This window comes from Meleagris gallopavo, chromosome 5 (genome assembly GCF_905368555.1).
Source record: "Meleagris gallopavo chromosome 5, MGAL_WU_HG_1.1, whole genome shotgun sequence".
In the NCBI taxonomy this organism is placed as follows: domain Eukaryota; kingdom Metazoa; phylum Chordata; class Aves; order Galliformes; family Phasianidae; genus Meleagris; species Meleagris gallopavo.
This window is the reverse complement of record NC_139408.1, coordinates 35,496,723-35,512,515: the sequence shown is the minus strand read 5'-3', so window position 1 is coordinate 35,512,515 and position 15,793 is coordinate 35,496,723. Positions and strand designations below refer to the sequence as shown.

The 15,793-nt window shown below is 40.8% G+C and overlaps 2 protein-coding genes across 2 annotated transcripts; both read left to right on the top strand.

Moving 5' to 3' along the window:
* The first annotated feature begins 54 nt into the window (after positions 1 to 54).
* Positions 55 to 5,685, top strand: EAPP (E2F associated phosphoprotein). Its single transcript, XM_010711667.4, has 6 exons — positions 55 to 212; positions 641 to 822; positions 2,077 to 2,175; positions 2,522 to 2,645; positions 3,340 to 3,459; positions 5,058 to 5,685. The coding sequence occupies exons 1-6, from the start codon at positions 139 to 141 to the stop codon at positions 5,320 to 5,322; spliced, it is 864 nt and encodes a 287-aa protein (XP_010709969.1). The 5' UTR covers positions 55 to 138; the 3' UTR covers positions 5,323 to 5,685.
* Positions 5,686 to 9,342: 3,657 nt separating this feature from the next.
* Positions 9,343 to 13,956, top strand: SPTSSA (serine palmitoyltransferase small subunit A). Its single transcript, XM_085225192.1, has 2 exons — positions 9,343 to 9,791; positions 12,689 to 13,956. Exons 1-2 carry the CDS (start codon positions 9,446 to 9,448, stop codon positions 12,790 to 12,792), a joined length of 450 nt encoding a protein of 149 aa, XP_085081318.1. The 5' UTR covers positions 9,343 to 9,445; the 3' UTR covers positions 12,793 to 13,956.
* Positions 13,957 to 15,793: the final 1,837 nt, after the last annotated feature.

The window sequence follows — 15,793 nt, the reverse complement described above, 5'->3', positions numbered from 1 at the left end:
GCGGGGCGGTGCTCGGCGGGGGGGGGCGGTGCGCGTCCCCTTCCGGGGGTTGGGTCTGGGCCGTGTTGCTTCCGGCGGAAGTTGCGTAGAACCCGGAAGTGGAGGGAGCGGGCCGGCAGCGAGGGGCGGGGCGCCGCCATGAGCCGCCTGCGGGAGGAGGATGACCCGTACGTGGTGGAGGAGCCCAGCGACGAGGAGCGAGCGCTCAGCAGGTGCCGGATGACTCCCGGGGCGGTCTGGGGGCTGCCCCTTCCCTCCGCTGCAGGTTTTGGTTTGTCTCGTGCTGCCAGTAACGGAGGAGGCCGCTGAGGGTGTGAGGGGTCCGTCCGCCACAAGTCACGGCAGCGATCCCTTGGAGCCCGGGTGTTTGCCTTTGTAATCCCCGACACTGAGCTGCCGAGTGCTGCGCGGAGCTCCCGGAGCCGTGCTGCTGGCGCCTAGCGGCAGGCTTTACTCAGTCAATTGCTCCTTTGCATTAAAGCCGGTCAGAGTCTGAATAATAAAATAGCTCGGTGGATTTCACATAAATACACGGTTAAGTGCTCCTCGCTATTTCCACGCAGCTCAGATGGTGGTTGTCCTAATTAGTCAGTGTAGTGAGCTGTTAATAATTAGGTGTGTGATGTTTGAATGTTTGTAGCTCTGAAGATGAGGTGGATGTGCTCTTGCATGGCACTCCTGACCAGAAGCGGAAGCTGTTACGGGAGTGCCTGACTGGGGAGAGTGAATCTTCCAGTGACGATGAGTTCCAGAAGGAGATGGAGGCAGAGCTCAACACCACCGTGAGAAACATAGAAGGCAAATGGAAATCACCAGAAATGGGTAAATCATTCTTGACACCTGCTCGCCTGTGAAACTGAGGGTTAAGTGGTGTCCAGTTAAGGAGGTGATGTGTTCTCACAGCTGAGGAGGGATTTGCAGTGGCAATGGTGTACTGTTTGAGACCTGTGGAAGGGTCTTAAAACGGCTCTTCAGTTCTGCAGAAACGGGTACTTGGGTACCTTGAATACATCTGTTTCATCCATTCTAAGATTTTTGCTTTTGTTGTTTCTGAATTTCTAATTTTCTGTTACACTGTGATTTCTCTTTGTATGATCAGCCCTCTTTTTTCCCCAATATCTCTAACTTCTGTTTTAAGTAATTTTCACGTGTGTATTTAGAAGCCTTTCAAACTGTTTGCAGTCTCTTTGTCCAGTGGCTCAGGATGCTATCAATTTGGAGCATGTTCTTGCTGAAAGGAATGGCATATGGTGGGTTAAGATCCCAAATCGACTGGGGAAAAGAGTCAGGAAAAGTATTAATCCCCAAAGTGCTCATAATTATAAGTTGCATCAAGTAGTGAAACTGTGTAAAGCATTTATCCATTCTGGAGTTTATATACTGTTCTGGGTGCTCTGGCATTTAAAGAACTTTCATTCTTTTTACCTGGTACAAAACATCTGGTGAAGTGGTCTTAATTATCTGCAGAATTGATGTAGTGTTTGTTTTAATGTAGGAACTTCATTTTCTGTGCAGCAGATTTAACGGTTATGTTTGTGTTAGTGGTCAAATTTGATCTTTAAGTTCTGTGTTTGCAGTTAACAAAAAGCACTTAACTGTACTACATGCACCCAGTGCAGAGTGGGACTTTTGGTGCAGACTGGCTGTGGTAGATGATCTGGCAGTTGATCTGAGCTTTTTATGAACTTCTGTATGAAGTTAGTACAGAATGTATGAGATGTAGTTGTTTTTTTTTGTTTTTTCTCCTTTAGATTTTATGTTAATTAAAGTTTATGAAACAGTTTGCCACACTTGTATTTCTTTTGTATGACTTTAGAGAAGAAGAGTATAAACTTTTCTTTGAACCTGAGGTTCATCTCGAAGGAATTGAGCAGTTTTACCTGTAAATAAAATAACACAAGTAACATGGTTGATCAGGATATGGGAATAAACTGGGAGAGCTGCAGCTCAACATGCACAGATAGACTGGGGGGCTCTTGAGTCAGGCAACTTGGAAATGAGGGTTTGTTCTGGGCTATATGCATGTTATCCTTTTGGTGAGATGTTCTTACCGCTTCTCTCTTCAATGTAACACAGGTACTTCTTCAAGTACTGGGCAGGCTGGATCTGCTACCACTCCAAAGTACTATGATGACATTTACTTTGATTCTGATTCAGAAGATGAAGACAAAACAGGTAAGGGGCCGAGAGAGAAGACAGCATCTTCAGAGTAGTACTGTATCTCAGATCCAGGAGAATCCTCTCAGGGCATCAGAGGCTATTCCCCTTTTGGGGGCAGTTACCAGCCTATGTAATCTCAACAAAGTTCGTGCAACTTTATGATGTATCCCAATGTACGTAAGGTGCTTTAGTCCTTTGGGGTGGTCTATTCAGAGGAGGGATAAACTAGATATTTACAAGTTAGTTTACATTTATTGCAGGTATTGAAAATGAAAATTGAAAAAATTACTTTTTGATCAGTTGAGTAGAGAATCATCATATGTCTAACCGATGGAACCCGTGCTTGCCTAAATCTCTGCAGTTATGCAAGATGTCCAGAAAAAAAGGAAACATCAACAACGTCGGATTCTTACCAATGATGAGCTGCTATATGACCCAGAAGAAGACAGTCGAGATCAAGAGTGGGTAGACTCGCAGAGAAGGAGGTGAATAATTATAGGATGCTTACCATAAACTGAAAAATTCCAGTAAACATGCTGAACGTATAGAAAAACCCTATACTGTCAAGTTCACTCAGTGCCTTAGAATTTACAACACAGGGAATTTAAAAACTTGTAAAACTTCTGCATATATGTATTGGAAATAGACTCTTTAAAGTGACAGAATGCTAAAAATGTGCAGTTTTTCAAAATCAAAACTTCCTGGTTCACTAAGCCAGTTTTGTCTCTAGATCTTATAAAAATAACTATGATGTTGATGAAAAACGTGTAAGAGGAACAGCTCAAAACTGCTTTACTTGAGGTTTCTTTGAAGGGTGAAAAGTGCTTTTTGCAGCAGAGGGGAGATGTAAATCTGTTGAAAAGCGTATCAATGTATGCTATCTACAGAGATTGTTCTTGAGATACCCGACTTCTCCAGGAAAATGATTGTTGGGCACAAATCCACATTAAAAGTATGCACATCTCTGGATGAAAATCTATACAAATGAAATGGAAAAATATTTGAGTGTGGTTTTTCTCCATTGTGCTTATATTTATGTAGTTTCAGTTAGTGAAAAGTTGTTGAGAAGGAGACAGGTATTTACCAATGTATTTTAATTTAAAAAATATTTGAAGGTCAAATTAATGGGCAAGGATGTGTAATTTCACTTTTTTTATCCTTCCTCATTTCATTCGGTAGGTACCGTAATCAGAGAAGAGTGCTGCAGCCACAACAGACAAAATCTTCATCTGTTCCAAACAGCGATGCTGTTTTAAATTGTCCTGCCTGCATGACAACTTTATGCCTGGACTGTCAGAGGTAATTAGTGGACAATAAGAAGTCTTTCTGTAATGTCTCCCTTTGAGTCGTTTGCAGTTTTAGTGTGTTCAACAATTTGATTAATTCTGTCTTGCAACATGGTGCTTAGAAAGAGAAGATGGCTGTATGTGAATCAGGTGTATGGGTGAATACCAGTTTAAAAGAATGATGGTGATCAGTTTAACCTGCAACCATGGAGATGAAGAAGAACAAGAAAGATCTTTAGCATAGTAGATAAAGGAACACGTTTAGAAAAATGGCACTAAATTAGAAGTTCATTTTGGATGTTGTGGATGCCCCATCCCTGGAGGCATTCAAGACCAGGCTGGATGTGGCTCTGGGCAGACTGGTCTAGTGGTTGACAGCCCTGCACACATATAGCAGGGGGGTTGAAACTAGATGATCGTTGTGGTCCTTTTCAGCCCAGGCCATTCTATGATTCTATGCTATATATTTTTTTCTAGTTATGTTGGCTTGATGGTTAGAGGAATAGAGTTATTTCATCGTAACTATTATTTTCATATTAAAGTGTCTTTTTTAGGAGAGGGTTAAGCAAAATCAAGGCAGCATATTATTTCTTGGTTTGAGTACCAGCAGTTGTGTTTTTGAGTATAGTTATGTTAAGTAGTATCTGGAAAGCATTTATGTGTGAATTATAGCATGTTTTGCTGTTCTCCAGTGTTTCACTGCACTACAATCCTAATTACTACTGTTAACCTGGGCAGAAGAGGAGACTTTGCATTTTTGAATAAAGAAAGAAATTCTGTGTAGTGATTTATTGACTACTTTTGCTGATTGAAGGTGAAATTCTCTAGCAGCCTGAAGTTATCTCAGTGCTGGGTGCTGTTTCTCTGTTTCCTTTCCTTTGCTGGTTCTGGTATTCCTTGAGTCTGTTCTATAGTAAAGTATTTCAGTTTCCTAAGCTGACAGAAAACTGTCCATTTTTATTGTCAGGCTGGTCTTCTGTGGGTTCAAAAAACTAAAATAGCTCAGCATGCCATTAGACAAGCCTTGGAAGTCAAGTCAGGACTTGTGCAGCCAACCGTGCTGGTTTAGGCTGCTGTGAAATCGCAGCTAGACAGATGTGTTGATGCAGACCTGAAGTTTGCTAAGTACTCCAGCTGTGCAGTTGATATACAGATGACTGCTGAAAAATATATTTTATTGTAGGCAGGATTTTTTAAATGTGATGTGTGATCATTTATCGTACAGAATTTCAGACTTGAAATATTGTAGGTTAGAAATACCAATATTTGAGTCACTTTCATTCACAACTTCAAGATCTTTGCCCACCTATCATAAGCTCTAAATAGCCGTGCATGATTGTGTAGTACCAAGCTGTACTCCAGGGGTGCTTATTTCAGTGAGAACTAGTGTGTCTTTAAATATGTTCCTCAAAAACAACAGACAGCTTCAATTATTTCTGTGACTTTTTGTAGATGGGACTGTTCTGTTTATAAAACTTCATATTTATATGGCATTCAGCCATTTGGCATAGCAGTTCCTATCTTTAATCTGATTTCCAGAGATGAGAACTTATTTCATGGGAGCAGAGTTTTATCAGTGGTATGACTTGCATTTTCTCTTCTTCTCCATAGACATGAATCTTACAAAACACAGTACAGGGCAATGTTTGTGATGAACTGCTTTGTTAACAAAGAAGAAATTTTGAAATACAGAAAGAAGATAAAAAAAAGAAATAAGAAGAGGAAGCACAGCGAAGAAACTGCTCCTGTACAGTCAAATCAAGAAGAGGAAGAAGTGTATCATCCAGTATTATGTACTGAATGTTCAACTGAGGTGGCAGTGATGGATAAAGATGAAGTTTTTCACTTCTTCAATGTTCTAGCCAGCCACAGCTAATATGCAAAAGCAGAAAAAAAGTGCTCTCTTTAAGATTGTGTGAAGTATCAGAAGTGCAGGCCCATTAGTCTTTTTAAAATACGTTCTTTAAATGTACATTTTTATCAGAGAACTTTATAGTGGTTGGACTTCTGACACTATTGTTGTATTCCTTTTTATGAAAGGAATACTGTTAACTGCTTGCATTTGAGAGTGATATTCTTTTACACTGTCAGGTGGTTGCATTGTTGAGGATTTAATGTTTTGTAAATACAGTGTAAGATCTGTGTATTATGATCATTCCCTGTGTATGTACTGCCCATTACCTCAATATGTATTAGAACTATTGCTTAGAATAAATACTGTATAAGCTGGTTCTCTCTAGCTGTATTGGTCATTTCTATGGAATTGTTAAATTTGGTGGTTCCTCGTGAGGATTTTGGGCTCCTTTATGCTGGCATTCTTTGTTGATTTGCACAAACATTGTTAAGATAAAGAAAGAAAAGAAAGAAAGAAAGAATGGCTCATTCATATCTCAAAAATGTAATTTTTTATACAGACAGATTGGATGACTGGGTTATATCAGCTTTGCTAGTGTGGATGATTCTGACATGGGTCATTTAAATCAACATTTAATGCTTAGTAATGCAATTTGGAACTTTTAATATAAAGAGGTATGAAGAAAAGAACCTCACAGGTTGATTTTTTATTTTTTTTGTTATTGCATAGATGTTGCAGCAGACAGAAGAAAGGATAGAGATGACACTGATGCTTTTTTTTTTTTTTCAATTTTTTTTTAAAATTTGTAAATCTGATGAACATTTTGGCCCTTTGAATACTAAATGCTGTAGGCCAGAGTCTGCTGCTGGTTTGCCCACCAAAATTTGAGGATTTACATTGTGAGGAAGATAAATGACCAGGCTTTTATATTAGATGTATCTGGGATTAATATCCCAGCTGTGAAAGTGATATAGCAAGGTATGGTGGAGCAGGATGTAAAAAGGAACTGAAGGAAAAGAATCAGTAAGCTGTTTTAGGGTTTTGTCATTGCCTGAATAACAATTACGCAGAGGCCACAACTTGGAAGGACCCGCTGCAAGCAAATTCCTTTTCTAGTCAAGTATCACACAGTGTAGTGGACAACTTTCTGCAATGCAGACTGGTGTGATCTGTGTCTCTTCTAGCACTTTTTCAGAGCTTCCTAAACATCCCATGGATTGGTACCAGTGCAATTGCACACTTATTTATTAATTGCTTTTTTGCATATTGGCTATCTTCATGTCTGTTTTTTTTTTTTGTTTGTTTGTTTGTTTTAAAGGAAATTTAAGATTTAGTTAACTTTTACTGAAGGAATTTAGTACAAATATCAATATTCATCTTTTTCTTTACAGTTTCCAAGGAAATCACTTGTTATTGATGATGAAGGAAATAGGAGCCATCAAAATTTTTGTATTACTGAAACGTAGATCATGAATTCTTGTAAAATTTGGGTTAAAAGCAGACTGATTATGCTTTCCAGTAAAAAGAAAGTAAATCCTACTTTGAAAGCTATGTAGGTCCACTGTTAGAAAGTTGCAACTTTCGTTTGTTTGTTTGTTTGTTTGTTTTCTGATAATTCCAGAAATGTAGCTGTGCAAGCCTTAGGACAGATTTGAGCTTGAAAGAAGAGTAAATATCGTAATTGGTCTTTATTGTATCCAGAAGAATGCTGACTTCCATGGTGATATGGTGAACATGAAATTACTGCTTGTTTCTCAAGAAGGAGCTTGGAATACATGTGCATTTTTACCTTAATGTCTTGATTTCCTATTTTTGCATCAGTAGGAACTTCTTGATGAAGCACTGAACTATTGAGGTAGATGCTGAACACTTTATTGGTCAGGTTGGTGTACCTTTCTCTGCACATCAAACCTACAACTGAAATTGAGCTTTGTTTTGAAACATGGGATCTGCTTAAGATAAGATCTCTATATTTACCTATGATTTGACTGGCATGTTGTCAGAAATGATCCCATCTAAAGTGGGATAGACTATTACTACATGCTTTAAGACTAGAGTCATAAATGGAAAATTTTGAATGTGAGAACTATTCCTTAGTAACAGTGTGAAGGAGCAGATGTAATAGAGGCTGTACTCTGTGCTGTAGGGCATAGTGGCCTCAGTGCAAACTGTCTTCGCAGTCCAGGTAATGCATGAAAACCATGGAGCATCAGGGTAAGATCTTTGCATTAAGCTGCTGAAAATAGAATGTGAGAACGTTGTTCAGGGAATCAAAGTGAGTGCAGGTGGTAGCAGGAAGAGCAGTAGTCGATGGCAATTCCTAAGCAGGAGTAGGATGGAACTGGTGGAGGATGGGACACTACACAGAGCAGTAGTGTCCATTTTTTCAAGGGGCTCATAGGCAACAGTTGCCTTCTGAGTATGCACCAAAGTGAAAAGGTGTAAGGGGCTTGGACAAACAGCTGGTGGATGTGGCAGGAAATTGTGAAGCTGGCATGCTTCTCAGCGTTACCTTCCTTCTTGTCTCATGAACTTGCTGTTGCTTTTTGCTCACTTGAATTGCAGTCCCTCTTCTGTGGAGCATGGGAGCAGGCGAGACTGGGACATGTTTGCTCCATACTGATACTGCTCTTGCAGCTGTGAAAGGGAGTAGTGCTTTAGTTGTGCTAAAAACCCCATGTGTCCTTGGACTTTGTGTTTATTTAGAAGGGTAGCTTTCATCATGGCTGCAGCTCTTTCAAGCAATGTCAACAACACAAGACTCCTCCAGTATCAATTACAACAAGCAACATCTGTCTTGGGTAAGGGCAACAGCTCCTGTAGCCAGTTATGTGGGGCAATTAATTGTATGAATATGCTCATTTTTCTTGTGCTGAAATAAATTGGTCCAGATAAATTATGTCTGAATGTATTATGGCTGGATTAAATCCCATATCAGATCTTTCCACATAACTTACTACAATATTTGGTTGTCTCTGCCAGCTAGTTTTCTTTTGCGCAGTTATCTCCTGGTACTGCAGGTGCAATTTGCAGCTCTGTAAATAATTAATATGAGCACCCTCCTGTGACTATATTTCCTTGCTTTCCACTGCAATAACAGCACTGGTGTGAGTTAGGTGTGAGGCAGCTGCAAGACTAGAATTGCACTAGAACTGACATCACCTAAAGTTGTTTTACTGAGCAGGATGATGGCAGAGGGCTGACAGCAGTTTCTCATCTGTGGTGCACACCTGCCATGTGTGTGAGGCCTTTCCTGGTGTCCTGGCTCCAGCACACAGGGGTTGGTTGTACTTGGTTGGCTTAATTGCGATGCTTGATTTCCCCATATGTAGCTTTTCACTGGGTTTATGTTCTAACTATTGCATTTGAAACCCAATTGTCCATGTCTATGTAAGCTGCCAATGGCTGTTATAACTGTGTGGTCCCAGGCCAATCTCTTGGCCTTAGATAAGGAAAAAGTCAAAATAGCAGTTACAAGTTTCTAACACTAAAGTGTCTGGCCCTAAACACCTCTCAGAAGTGCAAAGTTAGCAACTCTCATGATAAGAAGTTGATCTTTTGCCTTTCACTGTTCCTGTGGGGTTGATCTCATCAGTCCAAGTTGACAGACTGTAAGTTCTCCTTTATCCAAGCAGTGTTTTGAGTGGGCTTTGCCCTCTGAATACTAACAGTATTGAAGCATTCTGCAGAACCCTCTAACACACTTCTGGTGGATCATGTTGCGTGCCATCTTCAGATGATCTCTAACACCCAGTATGTCCATTTAAGTGAAACAGGATGAGAGAAAATTGTGTGCAGCAGTCTTCCAGATATGACTCAGATCTGCTCACATGGTGATGGACAATCGTGTGATATGATGTGATCTAATCAGGAACAGCCTCGTACATACATCTGATTTATCCTGTAGAGGAAAATCAGTGCGTTCTGCTATGGGGACTGTGAGAGGGGCTGGGTTTTGTAATATGTGACGCGAGCTTCTCCTGGGATCTGCAGAGACTGTTTTGTACAAGAATGCGGGCAGCCTCACGGCCCCTGTAACCGTCTCCAGGACTGACTCGCAGTGAGGGCGGAAGGGAGAGGGTACGCTCCCTTAGGCTCCCTCCGCCCTGCTGCCAGGGGACGTGCGCGGAAACCTCGGCGCTGAATGTCCGCACCCCCCTTCGCCCGCTTCGGGGCGCCGCCGGCCCGGCCCGCGCCCCGCCCGCCTCGCAGCGCCTCCATTTCGGCAGGCCGCAGCCCAGGGCCGGGCCTCGCGCGGCGGGGCCAGTCGGCAGAGACGGCGGGGGAGGGCGGGTCCCGGGCAGCCACCGCCCCCGTCTCCGATCGGCCTGGGCCCGGCGGAGGCGGCTCGGGGCCGGCGGCGGGCGGGGAGAGCGCGGTGCGCGCCATGGCGCTGGGCTCGGCCTGGAAGCAGATGTCGTGGCTGTACTACCAGTACCTGCTGGTCACCGCGCTCTACATGCTGGAGCCTTGGGAGCGCACCGTCTTCAGTATCCTTCTGCCGGCGACGCGTGGCATGCCGGGCGGGGAGCTCTGGGACCGGATGGGCTACGAACGGTGTCCTGGGGCTGTAGCTGAGGCCGGCCGGGGCGGCGGGGCCCTGGGAGTGGTGCGCGGGGAGCTGGCGGGGTTGCAGCCGGCACGGGTGTAGCGCGGCCGGAGTCAGGGAAGAGCCCTAGTGCCGGCGTGTGCCTTCTGTCACAGGCATCTGGCCGCTCCGACTGCCTCTGCCCGGGGCCGGGTTTATATCCTGACATGCTTTCTCCTGTGCTTTATTATTATTATTACTACTACTATTATTTATTTTTTTTTTATTTTTTTCTCCCGTAGAATTGCGGTAGTTTTTTCCCCCGAGTCTTCTACTGGAGCCCCACGGTTTCTGCTCAACACAATCTTTTGTGAATTCTGTTTTGTTGTCTAGTAGGAAGTAAATGTGTGTGCTGCAAAACCTGGGGAGCTTCGGTTTGGGCTGCGCTTTGTCACACGGTGTTTGTTAGAAGAGCATTTAATCCTTCAGCTAGTAAATTTGTTTGGCTCTTTTGGAGTGGAAGAACTGGATAGATTTAATGCGAAGGCTTCTGTATGCAGGCTGCTTATAGGTGAGCTTTGTCAGCCAGCTCTGTCAGACTGGCACTGTGGTCTCCTAAGGGCTGTTATTTATCACCAGTGGTGTTCTTTGCAAGCATGGCTGTTTTGATCTCGAGTTAAAACGATGTCTCATGAATGACCATGAGCCATCTCCAGTTAATGCTGAGAGGCACAGAGATAAACTAAAACAAAAACATTAACACTGCTTTCAACCGTCAAAAAAGGTTTAAGAGTGAAAAGCTGCTTTTCCTGGTCAGTTGTAAAGGAACTTGTTCCATTATGTAAGAGTGGTTTCCCAGGTTACAGCTGGTTACAGGTTGCAGAGAGTTTTCTTGTGTACACTTGATAAAAGTGGGGTCATTATTATTTTTTGTTTTTCTAATACTTACAGATGCACTGTGCGTGGTTATTGAGGCAGTGGTTCTTAGTTTCAAAATACCATGTTTCTGACTAGAACACGCTCATCTGTTTATGCTGTGTCTGTATCACTGAAAACATTTCATTTTTGCTTTCCTTACAATTAGGCTAGTTATAAGTATATGTTTTTTTCCTCTTGTGTTAACCTGACAGCTTCTTAACTTGGGCAAGCCATTTAAGTAATTGACAAGGTGTACGAATGTTTACTTACTTTATAAAGTGCCTGTTTTGCAGTGAAGTGATTGTTGCTCCACTTGAAATAATGTCCTAAGTGTCCCATGTTTTGTTTGCAGCATCAGAGGAGCACAACTGTGCCTGTCCTCAGAGGGAATGCTGTCACTGCTGGTGGGCCAGGTCTGCCAGGCACTGTGCAAGGACCACACAGGCAGGGGACTTGGAGCTGTCAGTGCAGAGACCTGTTGGGTGCATTTCCAGCCTCTTGTGTTCTAGAAGTGCTGGGAGCACTGATACTAGAATGTAGATCTATGGGTTGACCTTCATTTTAGTATCTTGCATTGTGCAATCTTCTGGGACTAAAAATACACCCAGAAGCTGGTATGCTCTAATAAGCACCACATATACCTCTGCTCTATCTTGGGGAAGTCAGCCACAGAGCTTTTGTTGCACACTTGCTATGGTAACTTCATTTCTCAAAGTTACGGAGCATGCACGGCTCCTCTGATTTCACCTGTGGAAACTGAGTACTGTTATCTGTGTTATCACGCTTGTTAATCTTCAGAGCTTTATATAGTGTTTCTGAATCTCTGCAGGTTATTGTTGAGAGTAAAACTTTTGGATTTCTGAAGTCTTAAACTTTGAATGGCCTAATCCTTGGGTAGTCTGATGCTGTAGTTTCTGCAGATAAAGCCTTGAGAATCCTGGAGCGTGACAAAGGTCTGGTTGTATGTTTACAGTGTAAACTATCTGACTTCTCTGAGTTTCTGGTTTCCATTTGGAAATGAAGGGATCATCTTAAGATTGCTTAGCAGATGGCTTCATGTGAGGTTTGTTTTGCAGCTCTGCCATAGTAAAATACCAGTGAGCATCTATTTATTTATATAAATTTACTCCAAATCATGCTGATCCTGCGAGGCGTTGTGACTGAAATATCTGGAAAGGTGTGTGTAACAATGTCACCCACATTTTTCATTACCCTTGCAGCCTTTTTTTCCTGAGTACTGTCAACACTTAAATGGAGCTCCTTGTCTATGAGAAAAGGTCTGAGCTGATAGAGCAGCAAACCAAATAATGTAGGAACTTAAAGCCTAGGGAACACTGGTTTCCTGGCTTTATGGTTGCAGTACAACTTTCATGCCAGATGTTTTGTGATTGATAAATTTATTATGTCATTCTGTTCTGATAAGCTGATATTGGCATTTAATGCTGTCTGCTTTACAGTGAGTAGGCTGTGCACAAATAACAGCTCTTACTTAGTACAGGTATTCATATAATCCTTTTGTTTTTGCCTTTCTTTTTTTTTTTTTCCAATGGTTGTCTGTTCTGTCTGACTGATTGTGCTGGCTTTTGCAGGTATTGCTCAATACCTTGCAGGATATATGCATAATTCATATATCCTCAGTGCCCATTTTCAATTCCTTCTTCTCCCTTCCCATGCTTCAGTCTGTACTGTTTCTGTCTATGACAAGGCAATGGATATCTTGCAAAGCGTCCTGCTGTAATTCAGCTTATCAGCCCTACCTGCGTTCTGTTTTCCAATGTTCTGTTGCTTCTTCTTACAGCTGTAACTGTTGAATACAGTTAGTACTTAGGATTTACAAATATAATGTTATGAGGTAGATAACGGAAAAATGGTAATGCTGTGCTTATATGACTTCTAATGTACTTTCGGTTTCAAATGCTTTCTTCCTTAACCGTAGTTCAGATTCAATGCTAGTTTCCATTGTTGGAATGGCACTGTACACGGGTTATGTGTTCATGCCTCAGCACATCATGGCGATATTGCACTACTTTGAGATTGTGCAGTGATGAAGAATGTATGTTGAAGAAGTAATCATGCTCTGAAATCTGGTCGACAAAGAAGATTGAACCTCTTAGTTTTAACAAGACTTCTACCGATGTCCAAAAAGGAAAGACACAATGATGATTCTGAAGACTAGGAAATGAGATATGTAGAGCAGGGGCACGAGATGTCCCCTATGTTGTGTTAATTCCTTTTGATTTTACAAGATATGCCCTTGTATAGTAGTTTTGTCTACCTTAACATTGTGATTGTACTTTGATATCAGTATTTTCTTAACTTTGTGACAGTTTCAATATTGCACTGTGAAAGCTTTTCTTAATTGTAATTTTGAGTAAATCTTAATTGCCTTCTATTTTTAATCAGAAAATCATCTAATTAAATGGGGCTTAAAGCTTTTGCTATTGTATGGTATGTATTTGCCTGGGTATTTCTATCAATGCATTTTTGTAAGAAAATACATCTAGATTCATATTAGAGACATGGATATATTCGTCTAACACTATTTACACAAATTAGTTTGTACGACTGAACTCAGGTGTACTGTTTTCTTGTCCAAACTTTGTTCAACAGTATATTTGTGCATATCATCTGAATTTGGAATTAGCAATTATTTCAAGTTTCTGCGCTCTGTATGTTGGAGGAGATTGAGAGAGAGAAAGCACTGTAACAATGAAGGCTGCATTCTTTAGGTTTGAAGAAGTGCTGTGGTTATGGTCTTTTCACAGTGGGAACAAAAGCACTTTGCTGACATAGGCCCACATAAAGCTTTGGGATAGTACTTTAAATCAATACTTTTTCTAACAACCGATTAAATTGTACTTTTACATAGTGCTTTGTTATGTTCCATTGGTGGTGGTTTTCTGCTAATTTTCACTCAACAGTGTAACAGCCTATGTTTTAAAGGGGTTTTCTATCGCTGCTAGCGTTCCAAATGACCAAAACGTAGGGTTATAAGTGGACTCGAGTTAAAACTACAGCAATAAGTAGCTGAAAACTTGACTGAAGTCCTATCCTTTTTATTTTATTTTATTTTATTTTTAATAGGGATTGTTTTTCAGTTTTGTATACTGAAATGTAAGATGGTGACAACCTAACTTTCGTAAGTGGTTTTTTTTTTTTTGTTGTTTAAAAAATAAAACTTTAAAGCAGAGCTTTGCTGCAGAACTTTCTATGAGCAGTTAGTGTGTTTCTGAATGTTGCTTACTTTTCTCAGACCTATTAAAAAAAAATGAGAACTAGTACATGACCAAAGAATTGTAATTTAATGGCCCAGTAATAACATGCACTGTTACGTTTTTTTATGCAATTTCTTTTATAATGAGGAATTTTATCTAAGTTGTACAACTAAACTGTTCTATAAATACACGTATTTTAGGTTTATATGGCTTCCTCAAATGCACACAGATGGAGCAAAAAAACCTTTTTTCATTTAAGTACTTTATGCATCTCTGATGGAAACTATCATCATCTTGGAGCTATAAACAGTGGGCCTTCTTAGGTGAACCATAGCTTTACTGCCATTGGTGGAGGTCTCTCACTAAATTAGTGCCTTGCTTAGTGAAAATTTCTTAAACTTTTAATTGCCATTTCACTTATCCCGTGTCTGCATGAGAGGACCAAGCAGCAGTGTTACTGATTTTGTAAAGCTAGAGACAACAGGCGTGTAATCCTGCCTTTCCTTATTTAAAGTTGGAAGAGCAAATATAGGCAGTTTTAAAGTGCATCCACATGTGTGCATAAGTATTTAAAAAATAAAAATGGAGATATTGAGTAGTTAACATTCTCTTTTTGAAGTAGTGTATTGTAAATTCATGCTGCCCATGGGTTAAATTGGTACTGTGATGTTTCTTTGTGAACTACCATTGTATTTGAGGCAAATTACTGCTGAGAGAGGGTTTTAGTTGTATGGGACGTGGGGGGGGCTGGGGAGGGATTACACTAACAACAGCAAGAAAAAGCTCTGTACTGTAGCATTACAAGCATTAAGAATGTTAAAAATGATTTTTAATTGTGAAAGGTTTTATAAAAAAAACCTTTTGATGTACTGACTTTTATTAGCTGTCTGCTTTTTTTTTTTCTTTTTTTTTTTCTTTTTTTAGAAAAAGGGCAACCATAACCTTTAAACACTTGCATTATGTTTGAGTGGGCTTGATTGATATCGTACTTGGATTCAATTTGCTAATTTGAGGAATCTTTTTTAGCAGTATTTGTTTAAATTATAAATCAAGAATTTCTTAGGAGCTTTGGACTGTTCTTTTTGGCTCTAGATGCTTAGTTAAAGATTAAATTATTTCATTAACAAAATACTGTGTGTTTCTAGAGGTATTTCTAGAAAAAATATCAGCAGAGTGATTTTTGTAAAGCTGATCTAATGAAAAGGTGGATTAAGTGCAATAATTATAAAGCAAAATGAGTGTCTTTTTTTTTTTTTTAAGTAAGGTTGTTGGTAGGAATTGAATTCATCATTAAATTTGAATAATAAATCCTAAGGCTATGAATTTGTTTCCCCACTGCAGGCTGCTTTAATGTCATGTTAACTGGGGAATCAATTCCTTCATGTTACATACTTTGAACTTTTTCTTTGCAAGCTGAGGCACCTTAAATTCCATTTGGAGGAAGCAGGTCAGTTATACTTTTGTTTAAAAAAGGATGTTGTTAACCAAGCTATCCGTATTTTATATACAGATAGAAAAAGTAATTGTGAGAAGTATGTAAGGGGTGTGTGTGGAAATCTCAGCCCTTGAAGTAACTTTCTGTTAGTCTTTTAACAACAATAGCTTCTGGGATTTAGCTGGAGTCACTCAAAATGTGTTAACTCTTACAGTGCAGCTGATAACACCAGCTCTGTCAGACAGCCCCTACCAGAGGCTGGCATCCTGCCTACTGTGGTACATGCTGTGCCTGGGGCTCAGCTGCCCTCCTGCTGGACTGCTCCAGAGCTGGCTACACACACCCCCATGGCTGGTGCAGTGTCTGGATGCTGCTGGATTGTCATTAAAAACTCCT

Bases quoted from the DNA above. Each gene is read 5' to 3' on its own strand.
- EAPP (XM_010711667.4), top strand. From the start codon at position 139: ATGAGCCGCCTGCGGGAGGAGGATGACCCGTACGTGGTGGAGGAGCCC. The intron at 823-2,076 runs GTAAATCATTCT...AATGTAACACAG, and splicing joins ATGGAAATCACCAGAAATGG to GTACTTCTTCAAGTACTGGG. The intron at 3,460-5,057 runs GTAATTAGTGGA...TCTTCTCCATAG, and splicing joins TTATGCCTGGACTGTCAGAG to ACATGAATCTTACAAAACAC.
- SPTSSA (XM_085225192.1), top strand. From the start codon at position 9,446: ATGTCCGCACCCCCCTTCGCCCGCTTCGGGGCGCCGCCGGCCCGGCCC. The intron at 9,792-12,688 runs GTATCCTTCTGC...ACCGTAGTTCAG, and splicing joins TTGGGAGCGCACCGTCTTCA to ATTCAATGCTAGTTTCCATT.